This window comes from Somniosus microcephalus, unplaced genomic scaffold, assembly GCF_052327205.1.
Source record: "Somniosus microcephalus isolate GS21.2 unplaced genomic scaffold, FLI_Smic_1.0 scaffold555, whole genome shotgun sequence".
Taxonomy (NCBI): domain Eukaryota; kingdom Metazoa; phylum Chordata; class Chondrichthyes; order Squaliformes; family Somniosidae; genus Somniosus; species Somniosus microcephalus.
This window is the reverse complement of record NW_028225742.1, coordinates 96,700-121,288: the sequence shown is the minus strand read 5'-3', so window position 1 is coordinate 121,288 and position 24,589 is coordinate 96,700. Positions and strand designations below refer to the sequence as shown.

The following is a 24,589-nucleotide window of genomic DNA, read 5'->3' as shown; positions in this document are numbered from 1 at the left end:
ACTAAGAAAATTTACAATAAATCGAAAAATGGGTTTAGAATGCATGTACATAAACGCATAAGGTGTGGTGAATAAGTTTGGTGAGCTACAAGCCCAATTAGCAGTGTGGCAATATGATGTTGTGGCAATAACGCAAATGTGGCTTAAAAACGATGAGGACTGGGCACTTCATATTCAAGGGTACAAGGTGTTCAGAAAAGATAGAGAAATAAAAAAAGGGAGGTGGGCTGGCAGTGCCGATTAAGGAAGACATTGTAGTGTTGCAAAGGGAGGATGTTCTTGAGGGGACAAGGACAGTATCCATTTGGTTAGAGCTGAGGAGCAAAAAGTGTATGATCATGCTAGGGGGGGTATTCTATAGGCCTCCAAATAGTGAGAGGGAGGTAGAGGAGTGAATCTGCAGGGAAAGCGCAGAGATATGCAAGAGCTAGTGCATGCTGATATTGGGGAGCTTTAATTACCCAAACATCGATTGGGATAATGCTAGGGTAAAGTGAAATGAGAGGGAGGATTTTCTGAAATGTGTTCAGGATAAATTCCTTGACCAGTATATTCTTGGCCCAACTAGAAAGGAGGCATTGCTGGATCTGGTGCTGGGGAAAGAGGTGGTCCAGCTCGACCAAGTGACTATGGGAGAACACTTTGGCACGTGTGATCATCGTATCATAAGAATTAGATTAGCAATGGAGAGGAGCAAGGAACAATCTAGAGTGGACTTTCTAAACTGGAATAGGGCTAACTTCAATGGGATGCGAAAGGATCTAGCCAGGGTAAAATGGAACCAAAGACTGACAGGAAAAACTGTAACAGAACAATGGGTGATCTTTAAGGAGGAGATGTTCCAAGTACAGGCTAGGTACATTCCAATAAGAGGTAAGGGTAAGGGAACCAATGCAAGGACTCTTTGGATGGCGAGAGAGATAGAGAAGATGATGAAACAAAAAAGGAGGGTGTGTGATTCATGTCAGTTTAAATCTTCAAGGGAGAACCACACCAAATACGTTAAGTTGAGAGGGGAAGTGAAGATGAAAATAAAATTGGCAGAGGGAATATGAGAGTAGAATGGCAGTAAACATAAAAGGGAACCCAAAAATCTTCTGCTGGAATGAAAATAGCAAGAGGCGGGGTGGGGCCAATTAAGGACAAAGAAGCTGATATATGCTTAGACACGCAGGGCAAGTCTAGAATACTCAATGGCCCAGAACTTGGTGTCGGGGGCTTGCCGCGCGTGCAAGCCCCCGATGTGCACTTACCCGGTGCGCCGACATCTGAAACCTGGCCTGCAGTGGATTTCCTGTCAGTGGCCCGGTTCTGATGTTGGCGCGCTGTGCTAACCTGACCCAGCGGCGTAGTTAGTGCGATGTGCCGGCTGGGATCAGGTGAGCACTGTTCAGCCAGTCAGGGGAGGGGAAACTTCATTCATAAGTTTGAGAGTAAGAACTGTCAAACTCATGAGAAGTACTGCACCCCAAAACACTACTTAAACTTTAAATACATTTTTTTTAAACACCCCAATCATTAAATTAAGTATAAATAAGTTTTTAAAAATAATTTAAACAATAGTTTTTTTTTTGAAAAAAATAAATGTTTAATAATAAGGGTCTAAAACTAAACTTACGTTATTGTAGATTCTTTAAAATAATAAACCTGTGGAAAAAAAATTCTAAATTGCACTAAAACACAACTTACCTGTAAAAATAAATACTTACGTGTGCTTTTTACAAGCATAAAGACCGGAGGCATTTACACATGCGCAATTTCCCCAAAACAGAGGAAATCCAAGACGCATGCGCTGCCCCCTACAGCGCACACACTAGCCTCTTCACCTCTTGGGTTAGAGGAGAGGAAATGCCAGTTTTCAGCGCATGCGCTGTGCATGCTGAAAACCGGCATTTCCTCCGGCCAGACGCGTGAGTACCCCTTCCGTACTCACCCGTTTGGGGAGGATTTACTGCCCCATTGAATACTTTGTATCGGTGTTTACAAAGGAGGTGGATGCCGTCAAAAAATCGGTAGTTGTGGAAAAGGTAGCAGCAACGGACGGGGTAAAAATAGATACACAGGATGTATTAGAAAGGCTGGGTTTGTTTAGTGTAGATAAGTCGACTGGTCCAGATGGCTTGCATCCCAGGTTGCTAAGGGAATTGGGGGATGAGATAACGGAAGGGCTTGCCATAATTTTCCAATCTTCCCTAGATGCGGGGGAGGTGCCTGAGGATTGGAAAGTGGCAAAAATGACACCACTGTTCAAGAAAGGGTGTAAGGACAGTCCTAGTAACTACAGGTCGGTCAGTTTAACAGCAGTGTTGGGTAAAGGTTTAGAAACAATAATCAAGAAAAAAATTAACGGGCATTTGGAGAGGTTTAAGCTAATTAAGGAAAGCCAACCCAGATTTGTAAAAGCCAGATCATGTTTGACTAATCTAAATTAATTTTTTGACGAAGTAACAGGGAGGATTAATGAAAGGAATGCAATGGATGTTGTCTACATGGATTTTAGGAAGGCGTTTAACAACGTACCACATAGAAGGCTGGTTAACAAAATTGAGGCTCTTGTAATAGAATGGTCAGTGGCAGCTTGGATAAGGAATTGGCTTAATGACAGAAAACAGCGTGTTGTGGTAAATGGCTGTTTTTAAGATTGGAGGATGGTAGCCAGTGGTGTTCCGCAAGGGCCAGTGCTGGGGGCACTGCACTGCTTTTTTTGATATACATAAATGACCTGGATATTGGAATATAGTGTTGAATTTCTAAATTTGCCAGTGACACCAAACTTGGGGGTGTGGCAAACAGTGAGGATGATATCAATCGGCTGCAACAGGACATAGAAAGGCTAGTAGTGTGGAAAGACAAGTGACAGATGGAGTTTAATACAGAGAAGTGTGAGGTGATGGATTTTGTCAGAACCAACAGGGAGAGGCAATATACACTTAATGAAACAGACACATAGAAACATAGAAGATAGGAGCAGGAGTAGACCATTCGGCCCTTCGAGCCTGCTCCGCCATTCAATGAGGTCATGGCTGGTCATCCAAATTCAGTACCCTGTCCCTGCCTTCTCCACATATCCCTTGATCCCTTTAGCCTTAAGAAATATATCCAACTCCTTCTTGAATATATTTAATGAACTGACCTCCACCGCCCTCTGTGGCAGAGAATTCCACAGGTTCACCACTCTCTGGGTGAAGAAATTCCTCCTCATTTCAGCCCTAAATGGCTTACCCCTTATCCTTAGAATATGACCCCTGGTTCTGGACTCCCCGGCCAGCAGACTCATCCTTCCTGCATCTAGTCTCTCCAGGCCTGACAGAATTTTATAGGTTTCGATGAGATCCCCTCTCAACCTTATAAACTCCAGTGAGTATAAGCCCAATCGACCCAATCTCTCACCATACGTCATTCCTGCCATCCCAGGTATCAGCCTGGTAAATATTCGCTGCACTCCTTCCATGGCAAGAACGTGCTTCCTCAGGTAAGGCGACCAAAACTGCACACAATACTCAAGGTGTGGTCTCACCAAGGCCCTGTACAACTGTAGCAAGACATCCTTGTTCCTGTACTCGAACCCTCTTGCTACGAAGGCCAACATACCATTTGCCTTCTTAACCACCTGCTGTACCTGCATGCTTATCTTCAGCGATTGCTGCACAAGGACACCCAGGTCTCTTAGCACTTCCCCTTCTCCCAATCTATTGCCATTCAAAAAATAATCTGCCATCCTGTTTTTGCCACCACAGTGGATAACCTCACATTTATCGACATTATAGTGCATTTGCCATGTTTCTGCCCAATCACCCAACCTGTCCAAATCGTCCTGCAGTTTCACGACATCCTCCTTACAGCATACCCTCCCACCCAGCTTTGTGTCGTCTGCAAATTTGGAGATATTACATCCAATTCCCTCGTCCAGATCATTAATATATATTGTGAACAGCTGGGGTCCTAGGACCGATCCTTGAGGTACCCAACTAGTCACTGCCTGCCACTCAGAAAATGACCCGTTTATTCCAACTCTTTGCTTTCTGTCCGCCAACCAGTTCTTTATCCAAGTCAATACCTTGCCCCCAATCCCATGTGCCTTAATTTTGCACGCTAATCTCTTATGCGGGACCTTATCGAAAGCCTTCTGAAAGTCCAAATACACGACATCCACTGGTTCTCCCTGATCTATTTTACCAGTTACATCCTCAAAAAATTCCAGTAGATTAGTCAAGCATGATTTACCTTTTGTAAATCCATGTTAACTTTGTCCGATCCTGTCACTGCTTTGCAAGTGCTCTGCTATTACATCTTTTATAATGGACTCCAGCATTTTCCCCACTATTGATGTCAGGCTTACTGGTCTATAATTCGCCACTTTTTCTCTACCACCTTTTTTGAATAGTAGGGTAACATTAGCTACCCGTCACTCCATGGGTACTGTTCCAGAGTCTATCGAGTTCTGGAAGATGACCAGCAGTGCATCTACTATTTCTAGGATCACTTCCTTAAGTACCCTGGGATATAGATTATCAGGCCCTGGGGATTTATCGGCATTCAGTCCCATCAATTTTCCTAACACCATTTCCCTACAAATACTGATTTCTTTCAGTTCCACTCTTTCATCAGACCCGATGTTCCCCGGCATCTCTGGGAGGTTATTTGTGTCCTCCTTTGTGAAGACAGAACCAAAATATATATTTAGTTGGTCTGCCATTTCTTTGTTCCACATTATAAATTCCCCTGATTCTGACTGCAAGTGACCTACGCTTGACATCACCAATCTTTTTCTCTTCACATATCTGTAAAAGCTTTTACAGTCAGTTTTTAAGTTCACTGCAAGCTTACTCTCATATTCTATTTTCCCTTTCTTAATTAATACCTTTGTCCTCCTTTGTTGAATTCTAAACTGCTCCCAATCCTCAGGATTATTGCTTTTTCTGGCCAATTTATATGTCCTCTCCTTGGATCTTGTGCTAGCCCTAATTTCCCTTGTTAGCCACGGTTGAGTCACCTTTTTTGTTTTATTTTAATGCCAAACTGGGATGAACAAATTCTGTAGCTCATCCATTCGATCTTTGAATGTTTGCCATTGCCTATCCTCCGTCAACCCTTTGAGTGCCATTCCACAATCAATCCTACCCAACTCTGTCCTCAGACCATCGTAGTTTCCTTTATTTAACGTCAGGACCCTAGTCTCTGAGTCAACTACTTCATTCTCCATCTTAATGAAGAATTCGGTCATATTATGATCGCTCCGACCCAAGGGGCCTCGTACAACAAGATTGCTAATTAATCCTTTCTCATTACATAATACCCAATCTAAGGTGGCCTGATTTCTGGTTGGTTCCTCGACATATTGGTCTAGGAAACCATCCCGTAAACACTCCAGGAATTCCTCCTCCACATTATTTTAACTAATTTGGTTGGACCAATCTATATGCAGATTAAAGTCACCCATGATGACTCCTGAGCCCTTATTGCACGCTTCTTTAATTTCCCTTTTAATGCCATCCCCAACCTCCGCCTTACTGTTTGGAGGTCTATATACCACCCCCACTAACGTTTTTTCCCCTTAGTATTTCTCAATTCTACCCATACAGATTCCACATCATCAGAGCTAATATCCTTCATTACAATTGTGTTAATCCCTTCTTTAACCAGTAATGCTACACCACCTCCCTTACCTTTTTGCCTATCTTTCCTGAATATCGAATACCCCTGGAAGTTGAGTTCCCAGTCTTGGCCATCCTTGAGGCACGTTTCTGTAATCACAACCAAATCATATTCGTTGACCTCTTTTTGCGCAGCCAATTCATCCACCTTATTACAAGTGCTCCTCGCATTAAGACACAAACACTTCAGGCTTGTTTTTTTTACGCTCTTAGACCTATTAGAATTATTATTTACTGTGGCCACGTTTGATTTAAACCGTTGATTTCTCTGACTGCCACTTTTGTTTTTTCCTTCCTATCTTTTGCTTTTATCCTTGTTTCCCTTTCCTCTGCCTCCCTGCTCAGGTTCCCAACCCCCTGCCATTTTAGTTTAAACCCTCCCCCACAGCACTAGCAAACACTCCGCCTAGGACATCATCCAGCCCTGCCCAGGTGCAAACCATCCGGTTTGAACTGGTCCCACCTCCCACAGAACCGGTTCCAATGTCCCAGGAACTTGAATCACTTCCCCTGGCACCATTCCTCGAGCCACGTATTCATCTGAAGTATCCTTCTATTTCTACACTGACTAGCACGTGGCACTGGTAGCAATCCCGAGATTACTACCTTTGAGGTCCTGTTTTATAATTTATCTCCTAACTCCCTATATTCCACTTTTAGGGCCTCATCCTGCTTTTTACCTATATCGTTGGTGCCTATATGCACCACGACAACTGGCTGTTCACCCTCCCCTTCCAAGATGTTCTGCAGCCGTTCGGAGACATCCTTGACCCTTGCACCAGGGAGGCAACACACCATCCTGGAATCTCGTTTGCAGCCGCAGAAATGCCTATCTATTCCCCTTGCAATAGAATCCCCTATTACTATAGCTCTACCCCTTTTTCCTCCCGTGCTGTGCAGCAGAGCCACCCCTGGTGCTAGGAAGTTGGCTGCTCTTGCCTTCCTCTGATAAGCAATCCCCCCCTACAGTACTCAAAGTGGTGTACCTGTTGGAGAGGGGGATGGCCACAGGGTCCACTGCACTAACTGCCTGCACCTATTACTCTGCCTGTTGGTCACTCGTTCCCCTAGGAAAATGATGTCATGGCGATAACAGAGACCTGGCTCTAAAAAGGGCAGAATTGGGTACTAAATATTCCTGGATATACGATGTTCGAGAAAGATAGTGCAGGAAAGAAAGAAGATTGGGTAGCAGTACTGATTAAGGAGCAAATTACAGAGCTAGAGAGTGAGGATGTCTAGGAGGGTCAAGGACAGAATCTATTTGGTTAGAGTTAAGAAACAATAGAGGTGCCATTACACGACTAGTTTATTCTGTAGGCCACCAACTAGTGGGAAGAATACAAAGGAGAAAATGTGCAGGGAAATTACAGGGAGGTGGAAGAAATGTATAGTAGTAATAATGCGGGACTTCAATTAACCTAATATAGACTGGGTTAGTAAAAGTATAAAGGGCAGACAAGGCGAAGACTTTTTGAAGTGAGTTCAAGAGGATTTTCGAGATTGGTGCATTTCTGGTCCAAAGAGGAAGGACGCATTGCTGGATCTGGTTCTGGGGAATGAGGTGTGTCAGGTGGAGCAAGTTTCAGTAAGGGAACATTTAGGGAACAGCGATCAGAGCATCATTAGCTTTAGATTAGCTATGGAAAAGAAACATAGAAACATAGAGATAGGAACAGGAGTAGGCCATTCGGCCCTTCGAGCCTGCTCCGCCATTCAATGAGATCATGGCTGATCTTCGTCTGAGATCATAGCTGATCTTACCAGTTCAGTACCCCGTCCCCGCCTTTTCTCCGTAACCCTTAATCCCCTTAGCCTTCAGAAATATATCCAATTCTCTCTTGAAAATATTTATTGAATTAGCCTTCACAGCCCTCTGTGGCAGGGAATTCCACAGGCTCACCACTCTTTGAGTGAAGAAATTCTTCCTCATCTCTGTTTTAAATGATTTGCCCGCTATTTTTAGACTGTGGCCCCTGGTTCTGTGCTCCCCGGCCATTGGAAACATTCTCTCTGAATTCAGCCTGTCCAGGCCTGCCATAATTTTATATGTTTCGATGAGATCCCCTCTCAATCTTCTAAACTCCAGTGAGTACAAGCCCAAACTATTTAATCTCTCTTCGTAGGTCATTCCCGCCATTCCAGGTATCAGCCTGGTGAATCGCCGTTGCACTCTTTCCATGGCAAGAACATCCTTCCGCAGATGGGGCGACCAAAACTGTACACAATACTCCAGATGCGGTCTCACCAGCACCTTGTACAGCTGTAGTAAGGTATCCCTATTCCTATACTCGAACCCCCTTGATATGAAGGCCAACATACCATTTGCCTTCTTGATCGCCTGTTGCACCTGCATGCTCTCCTTCAGTGACTGGTGCACAAGAACACCCAGGTCCCTCTGCACTTCCCCATCTCCCAATCTATTGCCATTTAGATAATAATCTACCCTCCTGTTTTTACCCCCAAAGTGGATAACCTCGCATTTATCCACATTATAGTGCATCTGCCACGTATCTGCCCATTCCCCCAACCTGTCCAAATCGCACTGTAGCCTCCTGACATCCTCATCAGAGCCCACCCCTCCTCCTAGTTTAGTGTCGTCAGCGAATTTGGAAATATTGCATCCAATTCCCTGATCCAGATCATTTATATATATTGTGAACAGCTGGGGTCCCAGGACAGATCCTTGCGGCACCCCGCTGGTCACTGCCTGCCACTCCGAAAACGAGCCGTTTATTCCAACTCTCTGTTTTCTATCCGCCAGCCAGTTCTCTATCCACGTTAATACTTTGCCCCCAATCCCATGAGCCTTAATTTTGCATGATAATCTTTTGTGTGGAACCTTATCGAAGGCTTTCTGGAAGTCAAGGTACACCACATCCACTGGCTCTCCCCCATCTATTTTACCAGTTACTTCCTCAAAAAATTCCAGCAGATTAGTCAAACACGATTTACCCTTTGTAAATCCATGTTGACTCTGTCCGATCCTTTCCCCATTTGTCAAGTGCTCCGCTATTTTATCCTTAATAATGGACTCTAGCATTTTGCCCACAACCGATGTAAGGCTTACTGGTCTATAATTCCCTGCTTTCTCTCTACCCCCCTTTTTAAATATTGGGGTAACATTAGCTACCCTCCAATCCACGGGTACTGTTCCCGAGTCAATGGAGTTCCGGAAGATGATCCTTAGAGCATCTGCTATCTCCAGGGCCACCTCCTTAAGTACCCTAGGATGTAGTTTATCAGGCCCCGGGGATTTGTCGGCCTTCAGTCCCCTCAACTTACCCAACACCATATCCCTAGAGATACTAATTTCTGTCAGCTCCTCCCTCTCATTAGTCCCTATGTTTGCCGATATTCCTGGGAGGTTATTTGTGTCCTCCTTTGTGAATACAGAACCAAAGTATGAGTTTAATTGGTCTGCCATTTCCTTATTCTCCATTATATATTCTCCCGAATCGGACTGCAAGGGACCGACTTGGGATTTTACCAGTCTTTTCCTCCTGATATACCGATAAAAGCTTTTGCAGTCTGTCTTTATGTTTGCTGCAAGTTTACTTTCGTATTCTATTTTCCCCTTCCTGATTAATCCCTTTGTCCTCTTTTGCTGTATCCTGTACTGCCCCCAATCTTCCGGTCTGGTGCTTTTTTTTGCCAGTTGATATGCCCTTTTTTTTGATTTTATGCTGTCCCTAATTTCCCTCGTTATCCACGGTTGAGTCACCTTTTTAGGTTTATTTTTATGCCAAACCGGTATAAACATGTTCTGGAATTCTTCCATTCTATCTTTGAATGCTTGCCATTGTCTCTCCACTGTCAATCCCCCCAGAAACACCACCCAATCAATCTTACCCAATTCCCGTCTCATACCCTCGTAATTCCCTTTATTTAAGTTCTGGACCTTAGTCTCTGATTCAATTTCCTCACTCTCCATCTCGACTGAGAGCTCGATCATATTATGATCGCTCTGACCCAAGGGGCCTCGTACAAGAAGATTGCTGATAAGTCCCTTCTCATTGCACAATACCCAGTCTAAAATGGCCTGATCTCGAGTCGGCTCCTCGACATATTGGTCCAGATAACCGTCCCGAAAACATTCCAGGAATTCCTCCTCCTCAGAATTTTTACTAATTTGGGTAGTCCAATCAATATGTAAATTAAAGTCACCCATGATGACAGCTGTGCTCTTATCGCACGCTTCTCTAATTTCCCTTTTTATGCCTTCCCTCACCTCCATATTACTATTTGGAGGCCTATATATCACACCCACTAACGTTTTCCTCCCCTTGCTATTTCTCATTTCTACCCATACAGATTCCGTTTCATCCGAGTTAATATCCTTCCTTTCCATTGCATTAATCCCCTCCTTTACCAGCAATGCTACCCCACCTCCCCTACCTTTTTGCCGATCCTTCCTAAATATTGTATATCCCTGGATGTTAAGTTCCCAGCCTTGCCCACCCTGCAGCCACGTTTCTGTAATCCCAATCAAATCATACTTGTTTACCTCTATTTCCACAACTAATTCATCCACCTTGTTCCTAATGCTTCTAGCATTAAGATACAAAGCCTTCAGGCTTGCTTTTTTCACACTCTCATTATGAATTAGTTTGGCCCTTTGTGTTTCTCTCCTTTGCTTATTGCTTCTCACCTTTCTACCATCTATTTCTGACTTCATATGACTTCCCTCTTTTCCACTACCTAGGTTCCCATCCCCCTGCCAAATTAGTTTAAATCCTCCCGAACCGCCCTAGAAAATATTACCCCGAGGACATCGGCTCCCTCACAGTTCAGGTGTAGACCGTCCCCTTGGTACAGGTCACTCCTCCCCAAGAACTGGTTCCAATGCCTCAAGAATTTAAATCCCTCTCCCTTGCACCACTGCTCAAGCCACGTATTTAGCTTATCTATCTTACTCTCTCTAAACTTATTAGCTCGTGGCACTGGTAGCAATCCAGAGATTACTACCTTTGAGGTCCTACTTTTTCAAAAGGACAGGGAACAATCTATAGTAAAAAATACTTAAATGGAGGAGTGCCAGTTTCAGTGGGTTGAGAACGGAGCTGGTAAATTGGAAACAAAGATTAACAGGAAAAACTGTAATTGAACAATGGGCTGCCTTTATAGAAGTGATGATTCGGGTGCAATCGAGGTACATTCCCACGAGGGGGAAAGGTAGGGCAAACAAAGCCGGAGCACCCCGGATGACGAAAAAGATAGTGAGTAAGATGACACAGACAAAGGGGGAGTATGACAGATGTCTGGTTGAGAATACAAGTGAGAAACAGGCTGAACATAGAAAGTTCAGAGATGAAGTCAAAAAGGAAATAAGAGTGGCAAAGAGAGAGTTTGAGGATGGATTGGCAGCTAACAGAAAATGGAATCTAAAAGTCTTCTATATGCATATAAATAGTAAATGGGTAGGAAAAGGAGGGGTGGGGCCGAAAAGGGACCAAACAGGAGAACTAGGAGTGGAAGCAGAGGGCCTGGCTGAGATATTACATTAATACTTTGCATCTGTCTTCAACAAGGAAGAAGCTGCTGCCAAAGCCATAGTGAAAGAGGAGGTAGTTTAGATATTGGATGGGCTAAAAATTGATAAACGCGAGGAACATAAAGTCCTGCTGTACTGAAAGTAGATCAGTCACTAGGAGCGGATGGGATGCATCCTAGGATGCTGAGGGAGGTAAGGGTATAAATTGCAGAGGTACTGGCCATAATCTTCCAGCTCTCCTTAGATACGGTGTGGTGCTAGAGAACTGGAGAACTGCAAATGTTACACCCTAGTTCAAAAACGGGCGCAAGGATAAATCCAGCAACTTTGGTGGCGGGGTTGCTTTTAGAAACGATGATCAAGGATAAAATTAGCAGTCACTTGGTTAAGTTTAGATTAATTAAGGAAAGCATGCATGGATCTGTCAAAGGCAAATCGTGCTTAACTAGTGTTTTGGGTGCGGTAGTGGACCCAAATGCAGACAGACAGCCAGAGATTTGAGATGGAGTAAAACTCAAAAGATGCTTTACTAGACGGCTCTTCAAATGCAGGACATACAAAGAATTCTTCAAACAAAAGATCAAAGTAAAAATTCAAAGAAACAAAAGCGAGTATACCAAACGCAGAGCAAGGACTATGAACTAACCTGTGACTTGCAGGCATGAGAACTCAAGACTGTGTGACTGGGGCTGGAAATAGTCAGCTTAAATAACAGGCCTGATTACTCTGATGAGTAAATTACTCTAATGAGACACAGGTGAGGAGAGAGGTACAGAGACATGGCAGCAGTGTACTGAGGCATCCTAACAGCCCTCTGGCGTCCAGCAGAGGAACGTGTAGCTGGGACCCTGACAGAACCCCCCCCCCTAGGGACGGCACCTGATGTACCGCAGTAGCCTCTGGCTGGCGCCGGTGGAACTCCCAGATAAGCCCAGGATCCAGGATGTCACGAGCCGGAACCCAGGAGCGCTCCTCTGGACTGTAACCCTCCTAGTCCACCAAATACTGGAGACTCCGCAGACCAGGCGGGAGCGAAGGGGACGGCTGACAGTGTAGGCGGGCTGGCCCCTTACTAGTCGAGGGGCTGGAGGTGGTCTGGTGGCTGGGGATAGGGGACTGGTCTGCACAGGTTTGAGACAGGAGACATGGAAGGATGGATGGATCCTCATGGATCGAGGCAACAGGAGACGGTAGGTAACTGGGTTTATCTTCCGGAGTATCTTGAATGGACTGACGAAGCGAGGAGCCAGTTTGCGGGACTCGACCCGCAGGGTAAGGTCCCGGGTGGAGAGCCAAACCATTGGCCCAGGCCGGAGCAAAGGGGCAGGATTGCATCATCGGTTGGCCTGGATCCTCTGTCGACTTGATGCCAGTTGCAGCGCAGGACGGGCCTTTCTCCAGGTCCACTGGCAGCACCGGACGAACGACTCTGCCGACGGTACCCCCACCTCAGGTTCCTGCTTGGGGAACAACAGAGTTCGGTAACTGAACTGACACTCGAACGGTGACATCCCAATGGAGGAGTTCTGTCATGTGTTGTGAGCATATTCCACCCAAATGAAGTGTTTGCTCCAATTAGAGGGGTTGGAGGAGGCAAGGCAGCGCAGAGTCATCTCCAGGTCCTGATTCATCCTCTCGGTCTGCCCATTGGACTGGGGATGATAACCCAAGGAGAGGCTGACCGCCGCACCCAGGAGACGACAGGAAGCCTTCCAGAACCGGGAGGTGAACTGGGGACAATGGTCTGACACTATGTCTAGGGGGTGGCCGTGTAGGCGGAAGACATGCTGCACCATGAGTTCTGCAGTTTCTCGGGCGGAAGGGAGCCTGGGCAGGGGGATGAACTGGCAGGCTTTGGAGAACCGGTCGACAACAACTAGGATGGCAATGTTACCCTGGGACGGTGGCAGATTGGTGACAAAGTCCAGGGAAAGGTGGGACCAAGGATGGTTTGGAATGGGGAGTGGGTGAAGGAGGCCATGTGGTCGTGTCCTGGGGTTCTTCTGCTGGGCACAGGTGCTGCAAGCTAAGACAAATGACCGGACATCCCTCTTGATCGACGGCCACCAGAATCTACTGTGGATAAACTGGAGCGTCCGGGCGACCCCTGGATGCCCAGTCAGCCGGGACGAATGTCCCCACTGCAGGACTTGGGATTGGACTGTTGTGGGAACAAACAGTCGATTCAGGGGTCCGCCGCCTGGATCGGCCTCCCGCCGTTGTGCCTCTCGAATGGTTGTGTCGATGCCCCAGCGAACCGGAGCCAAAATCCTGGAGCTCGGAAGGATGGGTGTCAGTGTTTCACTTATATCCGGGGGGTCGAATTGCCGGGATAGCGTGCCAGCTTTCAGGTTTTTGGACCCGGGGTGGTAAGAGAGGATGAAGTTGATCCGAGTGAAGAAGAGCACCCACCGGGCCTGGCGAGAATTGAGGCGTTTGGCGTCCTGGAAGTAGGCGAGGTTCTTGTGGTCGGTCCAGACCACGAATGGGTGTTTGGCCCGCTCTAGCCAGTGCCTCCATTCCTCCAACGCCAACTTGACAGCAAGCAGTTCTCTGGTCCCGATGTCATAGTTGTGCTCTGCAGGCAAGAGCCGCCTGGAGAAGAAGGCACACGGGTGGAGTTTCTGGTCTGTGACAGAACGTAGGGACAGGACGGCCCCCACTCCAATTACAGAGGCATCCACCTCGACCCTGAAGGGAAGAGATGCATCGGGGAGGGCCAGAACGGGAGCCGTCGTGAAGCGCCGGTGGAGTTCTTTGAATGCTTTCTCCTCCACGGGTGACCAGTGAAAAAGGGTGGATGTTGTCTTGGTTAAAGCCGAGAGGGGTGCCGCTATGGAGCTGAAGTTTCTGATGAACCTTCTGTAGAAGTTGGCGAAGCCGAGGAAGCGTTGGACCTGTTTGACTGAAGTGGGTGTTGGCCACTCACGGACGGCCTGGGTCTTGTCTGGGTCCATCTGGATGCTGCCATTGGTGATGGCGAAGCCCAGGAAGGAGACAGTGGGGACATGGAACTCACATTTTTCGAGCTTGACATAAAGGTGGTTTTTAAGAAGCCGGTGCAGTACCTCTCAGACATGCTGAACATGTTCTTGGGGGGAGCTCGAAAAGATGAGAATGTCGTCGAGGTAGGCAAAGACGAACCGGTTAAGCAGATCACGGAGAACGTCGTTAATCAGGGCTTGAAAGACCGCGGGTGCATTGGCCAGACCGAATGGCATTACTAAGTACTCATAATGGCCAGTAGGGGTGTTGAAAGCTGTTTCCACTCGTCTCCCTCCCTTATGCGGACCAGATTGTAGGCATTGCGAAGATCCAGCTTGGTAAAGGTTTGGCCCACTGCATGAGCTCGAACACCATGGACATAAGAGGAAGGGGATACCGGTTCTTCACAGTGACCCGGTTGAGGCCGCGGTAATCAACGTATGAGTGGAGACCCCCATCCTTTTTTACTGCAAAGAAGAAGCCTGCCCCGGCAGGAGAGGTGGAAGGATGGATAGCACCAGTGGCGAGGGCGTCACGGATATACTCCTCCATGGCAGCGGTCTCAGGAGCGGAGAGAGAAAAGAGGCGACCCGGAGGAGGACAAGTGCCGGGTAGCAAGTCGATGGCACAGTCATACGGGCGGTGAGGAGGAAGGGAGATGGCCTGTCTCGTACTGAAGACCTCTATAAGGTCGGTAAAGGCAGCTGGGACTCGAGAAGGATCGGGGAAACTGAAAGCTCGGGAGAATCAAGAAGTGGCATTGAGAACAGGCAGGTGGCATGGCAGGTAGGACCCCATTCCATGAGCACCCCGGTAAACCAGTTGATATGTGGATTATGGAGAGACAACCTGGGAAAGCCCAGGACCAGAGGAAACTCGGGAGAATGAATGAGGTGGAGCTGGATTGTCTCTTGGTGGTGCTTCTCCACAAATAGCCACAGGGGGTCAGTAATTCGGTGGACGTTACCAGAGCCAAGGGGTCTACCATCAAGGGCAGTAATTGTAAGAGGATGGTCGAGGTCGACCGTCGGGATCTTGAGCTGTCTAGCGAAGTTGAGTTCCATGAAATTCCCTACCGCTCTGGAATCCAAGAAAGCACGGAGGGTGTGTTGCTGATTACCCCAGGAGAGGAAAGAGTAGAGACGGAGACCGGAAGAAGCAGATTCGGGAGTGGTGTTTTGACTCATCACAGTTCTCCCACTGCTGGACAAGTCCTGGCTTTTCCCGCCAACTTGGGACAGGAATCGCGGAAGTGCCCGAATTCCCCACAGTAAAGGCAGCGACTCTCGCGCATTCGTCGCTCCCGTTCAGATTGGGAGAGTCGAGTTCTGCCCAGCTGCATGGGCTCCTCCACGGCGGTAGGTGGCGTTGGTCTCGGGGGTGCTGCATTGGGGTCTGGGGGTGAGAGAAATGGACGGCGGCGTTCTCTTCGCTGCCCGCGGAGTCGATTGTCGATCCGAATGGCCACATCGATAAGAGCCTCGAAATTGTTGATAGATCTGTGAGAGGCCAGTTCATCTTTGACCTCCTCCGAAAGTCCGTGAAAAAAAGTGGCGATGAGTGCCTCCATATTCCAAAGACTTTCAGTGGCGAGAGTACGGAATTCTATGGCGTAGTCCGATAAACAATGATTCCCCTGATGGAGATGGAGCAGTCTATTGGCCGCCTCTCGCCGCTAACTGGATGGTTGAAGACTCGCCTCATCTCCTTGGTGAACATCCGACAGTTGGAGCAGGCAGGGGTTTCTCGCTCCCACATGACCGTGGCCCAAGCGAGGGCTCTCCCAGTGAGCAGGGAGATGATGTACGCGACCCTAGAATGATCGGAGGGGAATCTGGAAGGCTGGAGCTCGAATGGCAGTGAACACTGTATGAGGAAGACGCGACACTTGCCCGGGTGACTGTTGTATCGTTCGGGAGCTGGAAGGTCTGGATCCTTGTCTTGTCGAGGATTAGATGCTGATGGTTGTGCGGAACCCGACTGCTGGCCGTGCCTGACAGCCTCGGTTCGGGAATGCAGGCTGTCACGAATCTCCTGCAGCAGTTGGTCGTGCCTCCCGACCGTGGCTCCCTGGCTCATCAGGGCAGAGTGCAGTTGATTAATGTCCTCCCTTGGTTTGCTGGTTTCTGCTGGGTCCATGTTGATGACTCACTCTTGCTGTTACGGGTGTGGTAGTGGACCCAAATGCAGACAGACAGCCAGAGACTTGAGATGGAGTAAAACTCAAAAGATGCTTTACTAGAAGGCTCTTCAAATATAGGACATACAGAGAATTCTTCAAACAAAAGATCAAAGTAACAATGCAAAGAAACAAAAGCGAGTATACCAAACGCAGGGCAAGGATGATAAACTAACCTGTGACTTGCAGGCATGAGAACTCAAGACTGAGTGACAGCGGCTTGAAATAGTCAGCTTAAAAAACAGGCCTGATTACTTTAATGAGACAATTACTTTAATGAGACACAGGTGAGGAGAGAGCTCCAGAGACATGGCAGCAGTGCACTGAGGCATCCTAAACCGCCCTCTGGTGGCCAGCAGAGGAAAGTGTAGCTGGGACCCTGACAACTAGATTGATGGATTTTTTTGAGGCGGTAACAGAGAGGGTTGATGAGGGTAATGCGAGTGATGTTGTGTACATGGACTTCCAAAAGGCATTCGACAGCACGGGATCTATGGGATGATGGCTTCTTTCTGTGCTGTAACCATTCTATGATTCCATGTTTTATATTTTCCTTTTTCGGTCACTTTCTCGCCTTTTATTCATAGATTTAGATCAATCCAGGGAGAGAAACTCCGTTCTCCCTGTTCTATCATCCGTATTTTTGGACTCTACAGGAATCATGGGATATGGTGATGTGGAGCGGGTGGGGTGACATTTAGATTTCATGCCGAAGATTAGCCATGATCTTATTGATTGGCCGAGCAAGCTCGAAGGGCCGTGTGGCCTTCTATGCTCTTAATTCTTATGGTTTTTGTTTATGGGCGGGTGAGATATTGCGCATTTGCTCATTATCCAGCTATTAATTCTGTAGATCATGTTTAACTGTATTTCTCTCTTTGTCATTCGCCATCCCATCCCCGCTTCGGTCAGCTATTGATTCTAAAGGTGATATCGTGTTACCAAGATTCTAATCTTTTATATTCAACTCAAGCAAATTTATTGTCCGTGACTCTTTATTTAACGATATTCAGTCTAGTATCTACCCTGAACATTTGTAACAGATCAGAAGAATGTTGTCTTGGTTTAGGAGACACTTCACCGAATGGCGAATGTTCATCGACCTGAAACGTTAACTCTCTTTTTCTCTCCACAGATGATACCTGACCCGCTGAATATTTCCGACATTTACTGTTCTCATTTCAGATTTCCAGTATCCACAGTATTTTGCTTTTGTTTTCACCTAATGCTCGTTATGGTTACTTACAGAATCACAGGAACAAATCCTGGCAGATCATAAACACATCATTAAATGCCTGAAATATCCGCTAATCATTCAGTTCCAGCCAGTTTCCCACCATCTGCAGTTCTGCATTAGTGGCGCTGCTGCTGGTGGTTGAAGTAGGAATACAAGGCTAATTTACATTCTCACAAAATGCTCATTCAGACAGATTCAATACATTTATTTCCAATCTTGGTTCTGACTTTACAATTGTATACCGTACCCGTCTGTCACAGTTCAGTGGATCTCTCAGTGAGACCCAGCCCCCTGCTGTACTTCAGGATAATTAATCCCAGCTGATTGTGACTGAAGTACTGAGGATACAAAATCCTTTGATATCTTTTTGTCTAATATTTTCTGCACAAGTTGGAAACCAACAGTTGAAAAAGTACAAGGATAAATCTCTTCCATTTGTGTTCAGGTAATTTACAAAAGCTTTTGGCGGCACTTTGCCTGTGGGATCAGTCATCTAATTCTGATGCTGATAAATGCATTTAGTGGGACATTACCTGGTGATGGATAGCTATTTACTGTAATTCAGCGTCCATTATTTGCAATGTTACTTGGCCAATATTCATTTCAATGATGTACAATTTATGTGTTTCAACAATAAAGAAAACTCAATTTTCAAAACACTTCTGAAAGCCCAGTTATCTTTATAACTGCAGTGCACTTGTATTTATTATTTTAGCATTGTCCTATTACACCCGTACATTTTAAATATAATTGACTGTAATTATTGCCATCGTTGCAGTTTCTGGGTTTTGCTGTTGCATTCATTTTCAGTTCTAGATATAATGGATATTCTAACCAGGAGCAGGAGTACAAGCGGGATTTCCCCCCTCCCTAACACAGGGGCACAGAAGTTAATTTCCCCGGTCCAAATGCTGACTGATCCCGGGGCACGAAGGCATCCTGAGAGGTTCTGTTCCGTTGTGTCCCTGATACCTCGGACGGTGCTTTGGTCTGCTTGTCTAAATATAGATCGATCATTTAATCACTCATTGATCAAACATCTTTTAATTTAATGATATATTTATTCCCATTTCATTTATTGATTCCACAATGTATTCCGATTATTCTTACAATGAACCCTGTACTCAGCTCCACATGTAAAAGAATTAGAATATATCATTGAATTTCGCCAATGAATTGCATATTTCACCCCGAATTCCATCAAATTGCAATTTTTTCCCCAGCCTGATGTATAATTTCCCTGTTATTTCCCTTGCTCACAGTGAACCTAGTGACGATTTTGATCCTGTCTCGGGGAAAGTGCGGTCTCTCCAAATGTGTCACTCGCTACTTGGTGGCCATGGCAGCAGCGGATCTACTGGTCATTATATTGGACCTGATATTGAGGCACATTCCGATTGTTTATTGGGTACACTTTGATTTCGTGCGGTCCATCCCCGTGTGTAATATCCACGCCGTTCTGCTTTATGCAGCCACAGACTGTTCTGTCTGGTTCACCGTCACTTTCACCTTCGATCGATTTGTGGCCATTTGTTGGCAGAAGCTGAAAACTAAATATTGCACCGAGAAAACGGCGGCTGTGGTTCTGGGAACAGTGACTGTGCTGAGCGGTTTAAAGAACATTTTCTGGTATTTTATGTTCACAGATCAATATTACCTTGCGAATCTCCCCTGGTTTTGTGCTGCAACACTGGGTGTTTTGCAATCTCGGATCTGGGCAGTAATCGAGTTCCTTCATTATGTTCTCACCCCGGGGGTCCCATTTGTTCTAATTCTGCTACTCAATGCTGTCACGGTCAGACACATTTTAGTGGCCAGCAGAGCCCGCAGGAGACTCTGGGGTCCTAGCAGTGGGGAGAGTCCCAGAGACCCAGAGATGGAGAGCCGCAGGAAATCGATCATTTTACTATTTGTTATCTCGGGCAATTTCATCCTTTTATGGGCAGTGTTTATGGTTTATTTTATATGGTACCGGATGAGGTATTTGGGGTATGGCTCCGTATATCTACCATATTATGTAAGGGAAGTGGGATTCGGGCTGCAGCTGCTGAGTTGCTGCACAAACACTGGGATTTATGCCGCGACCCAGACTAAGTTCAGAGAGCAGTTGAAGAATGTGGGGAAATATCCCTTTACTCGGTTTGTAAAATTCATTAAAGGATGAGAAGAAGCGGAGACTTTGCAGCCTGAGAGCTCCCTGGGTCTGATATTCTGGTGAGCCACTCGCTCCCGGGCCGCCACGGGGCCGGTAATTGGGGATATTCACATGCTCACTCACAACCTGCCTACACTGGGCTCCCTGGGGATGATATTGTGGTGAGCCACGCTCACGCAGGCCACCGTCCCATGGGGCCGGTGATCGGAGACATTCACACACTCACTCACACACTGTCTACACGGAGCTCCATGGGCCTGATATTGTGGTGAGCCGCTCTCCCCCAGGCCGTGGGGCCGGTGATCGGAGACATTCACACACTCACTCACACAATGTCTACACTGGGCTCCCTGGGCCTGATATTGTGGTGAGCCGCTCTTCCACAGGCCGTGGGGCCAGTGATCGGAGACATTCACACACTCACTCACACACTGTCTACACTGGGCTCCCTGGGCCTGATATTGTGGTGAGCCTCTCTCCCCCGGGCCGTGGGGCCAGTGATCGGGGACATTCACACACTCACTCACACACTGTCTACACTGGGCTCCCTGGGTCTGCTATTGTGGTGAGCCGCTCTTCCACAGGCCGTGGGGCCAGTGATCGGAGACATTCACACACTCACTCACACACTGTCTACACAGGGCTCCCTAGGTCTGATATTGTGGTGAGCCTCTCTCCCCCGGGCCATGGGGCCGGTGATCGGGGACATTCGCACACTCACTCACACACTGTCTACACTGGGCTCCCTAGGTCTGATATTGTGGTGAGCCTCTCTCCCCCAGGCCGTGGGGCCAGTGATCGGGGACATTCACACACTCACTCACACACTGTCTACAGTGGGCTCCCTAGGTCTGATATTGTGGTGAGCCTCTCTCCCCCGGGCCATGGGGCCGGTGATCGGGGACATTCGCACACTCACTCACACACTGTCTACACGGAGCTCCATGGGTCTGATATTGTGGTGAGCCGCTCTCCCCCAGGCCGCGGGGCCAGTGATCGGAGACATTCACACACTCACTCACACACTGTCTACACTGGGCTCCCTGGGTCTGATATTGTGGTGAGCCGCTCTCCCCCAGGCCGCGGGGCCAGTGATCGGAGACATTCACACACTCACTCACACACTGTCTACACTGGGCTCCATGGGTCTGATATTGTGGTGAGCCTCTCTCCCCCAGGCTGCGGGGCCAGCGGTCGGGGACATTCACCCACTCACTCACACACTGTCTACACTGGGCTCCATGGGTCTGATATTGTGGTGAGCCTCTCTCCCCCAGGCTGCGGGGCCAGCGGTCGGGGACATTCACACACTCACTCACACACTGTCTACACTGGGCTCCATGGGTCTGATATTGTGGTGAGCCTCTCTCCCCCAGGCTGCGGGGCCAGCGGTCGGGGACATTCACCCACTCACTCACACACTGTCTACACTGGGCTCCCTAGGTCTGATATTGTGGTGAGCCGATCTCCCCCAGGCTGTGGGACCAGTGATCGCGGACATTCACACACTCACTCAGACACTGTCCACATTGGGCTCCCTGGGTCAGATCTTATTGTGAGCCGATCTCCCCCAGGCCTCGGGGCCAGTGATCTGGGACATTCATACACTCACTCACGCACTGTCTACACTGGGCTCCATGGGTCTGATATTGTGGTGAGCCTCTCTCCCCCGGGCCGTGGGGCCAGTGATCGGGGACATTCACACACTCACTCACACAATGTCTACACTGGGCTCCATGGGTCTGATATTGTGGTGAGCCGCTCTCCCCCGGGCCGTGGGGCCAGTGATCTGGGACATTCATACACTCACTCACGCACTGTCTACACTGGGCTCCCTGGTCCTGATATTGTGGTTAGCCACACGCCCTCAGGCCTCCACGGGGCTCGTGATCGGGGTCATTCACAAACTCACTCACACACTGTCTACACTGGGCTCACTGGGGTTGATATTGTAGTGATCCGCTCTCACCCATGCTGCCCTCCCATGGGGTTGGTGATCGGGGACTTGAAACATTGAAGATAGGAGCAGGAGTAGGCCATTCGGTCCATCGAGTCTGCTCCACCATTCAATGCGATGAAGGCTGATCATCCAAATTCAGTACCCGGTCCCTGCTTTCTCCCCATACTCTTTGATCCCTTTAGACTTAAGAAATATATCCTACACCTTCTTGAATATATTTAATGAACTGGCCTCCACCCCCTTCTATGGTAGAGGTTCACCACTCTCTGGGTGAAGAAATTCCTCCTCATTTCTGTCCTAAATGTCCTACCCTTTATCCTTAGACTGTGTCCCCTGGTTCTGGACTCCCCGACTATCGGAACATCCTTCCTGCATCTAGTCTGTCCATTCCTGTCAGAATTTTATAAGTTTCAATGAGATCACCTCTCATTCTTCTAAACATGTCCAATCGACCCAATCTCTCCTCATACGTCATTCCTGCCATCCCAGGTATCAAACTGGTGAATCTTCGCTGAACTCCTTCCATGGCAAGAACATCCTTCCTCAGATAAGGCAAACAAAACTGCACACAATACTCAAGATGTGGTCTCACCAAGTCCCTGTACAACTGCAGCAAGACATCCTTGTCCCTCTCGCTACGAAGGCCAACATACCATTTGCCTTCTTAACCGCCTGCTGCACCTGCATGCTTACCTTCAGCGACTGGTGCACAAGGACACCCAGGTCTCGTTGCACTTCCCCTTCTCCCAATCTATTGCCATTTAGATAATAATCTGCCTTCCTGTTTTTACCACCAAAGTGGACAACCTCACATTTATCCACGTTATATTGCATTTGCCATGTTTCTGCCCAATCACCCAACATGTCCAAATCATCCTGGAGTTTCTCAACATCCTTCTCAAAGCACACAAGCCCACCCAGCTTTGTGTCATCTGCAAATTTGGAGATATTACATCTAGTTCCCTTGTCTAGATCATCAATATGTATTGTGAATAGCTGGGGTCCAAGGATGAACCCCTGCGGTACCCCACTAGTCACTGCCTGCCACTCGGAAATGGACCCATTTATTCCAACTCTTTGCTATCTGTCTGCCAACCAGTTCTCTATTCAACTCAATACATTACCCCCAATCCCATGTGCCTTAATCTTATACGCTAATCTCTCTGTGCTGTGATAGAGAGAGACTAGGAGCGAGAAAGAAAGGTGTGTAACTCTGTGCTGTGATAGAGAGAGACTAGCAGCGAGAGAGAAAGGTGTGTAACACTGTGCTGTGATAGAGAGAGACTAGGAGCGAGAGGGAAAGGTGTGTAACTCTGTGCAGTGATAGAGACTAGGAGCGAGAGAGACAGTGTGTAACTCTGTGCTGTGATAGAGAGAGACTAGGAGTGAGAGAGAAAGGTGTGTAAATCTGTGCTGTGATAGAGAGAGACTAGGAGCGAGAGAGAAAGGTGTGTAAATCTGTGCAGTGATAGAGAGAGACTAGGAGCGAGAGAGAAAGGTGTGTAACTCTGCTGTGAAAGAGAGAGACGAGGAGCGAGAGAGAAAGGTGTGTAACTCTGTGCAGTGATAGAGACTAGGAGCGAGAGAGAAAGGTGTGTATCTCTCTGCTGTGATAGAGGCTAGGAGCGAGAGAGAAAGGTGTGTAACTCTGTGCAGTGATAGAGAGAGACAAGGAGCGAGAGAGAAAGGTGTGTAACTCTGCGTACTGATCGAGAGAGACTAGGAGCGAGAGAGAAAGGTGTGTAACTCTGTGCTGTGATAGAGAGAGACTAGGAGCGAGAGAGAAGGTTGTGTAACCTTGTGCAGTGATAGAGACTAGGATCGAGAGAGAAAGGTGTGTAACTCTTTGCAGTGACAGAGAGATAAAGGTGTGTAACTCTGTGCTGTGATAGAGAGAGACTAGAAGGGAGAGAGAAAGGTGTGTAACTCTGTGCTGTGATAGAGAGAGACTAGGAGCGAGAGAGAAAGATGTGTAACTCTGTGCTGTGATAGATAGACTAGGAGCGAGAGAGAAAGGTGTGTAACTCTGTGCTGTGATAGAGAGAGACAAGGAGCGGGAGAGAAAGGTGTGTAACTCTGTGCAGTGATAGAGAGAGACTAGGAGCGAGAGAGGAAGGTGTGTAACTCTGTGCTGTGATAGAGAGAGACTAGGAGCGAGAGAGAAAGGTGTGTAACTCTTGCAGTGATAGAGAGATAAAGGTGTGTAACTCTGTGCTGTGATAGAGAGAAACCAGGAGCGAGAGAAAGATGTGTAACTGTGCTGTGATAGAGAGAGACTAGGAGCGGGAGAGAAAGGTGTGTAATTCTGTGCTGTGATAGAGAGACTAGGAGCGAGAGTGAAAGGTGTGTAACTCTGTGCTGTGATAGAGAGAGACTTGGAGCGAGAGAGAAAGGGGTGTATCTCTGTGCTGTGACAGAGAGAGACAAGGAGCGAGATTGAAAGGTGTGTAACTCTGTGTTGTGATAGAGAGAGACTAGGAGCGAGAGAGAAATGTGTGTAACTCTGTGCATTGATTGAGAGAGACTAGGAGCAAGAGAAAGGTGTGCACCATTCTGCTGTGATAGAGAGAGACTAGGAGCGAGAGAGACAGGTGTGTAACTCTGTGCTGTGACAGAGAGAGACTAGGAGCGAGAGAGAAAGGTGTGTAAATCTGTGCTGTGATAGAGAGAGGCTAGGAGCGAGAGAGAGAGGTGTGTAACTCTGTGCTGTGATAGAGAGAGACTAGGAGTGAGAGAGAAAGGTGTGTAACTCTGTGCAGTGATAGAGAGAGACCAGGAGCGAGAGAGAAAGGTGTGTAACTCTGTGCTGTGATAGAGACTAGGAGCGAGAGAGAAAGGTGTGTAACTGTGCTGTGATAGAGAGAGACTAGGAGCGAGAGAGAAAGGTGTGTAACTCTGTGCAGTGTTAGTGAGGGACTAGGAGCG

General features: G+C 47.5%; 1 protein-coding gene across 1 annotated transcript; it reads left to right on the top strand.

Moving 5' to 3' along the window:
• The first annotated feature begins 18,694 nt into the window (after positions 1-18,694).
• On the top strand, positions 18,695-19,713 carry LOC147081479 (putative G protein-coupled receptor 139). The gene has a single exon (XM_085980798.1). The coding sequence runs from the start codon at positions 18,889-18,891 to the stop codon at positions 19,711-19,713; it is 825 nt and encodes a 274-aa protein (XP_085836924.1). The 5' UTR covers positions 18,695-18,888.
• The last annotated feature ends 4,876 nt before the right edge of the window (positions 19,714-24,589 follow it).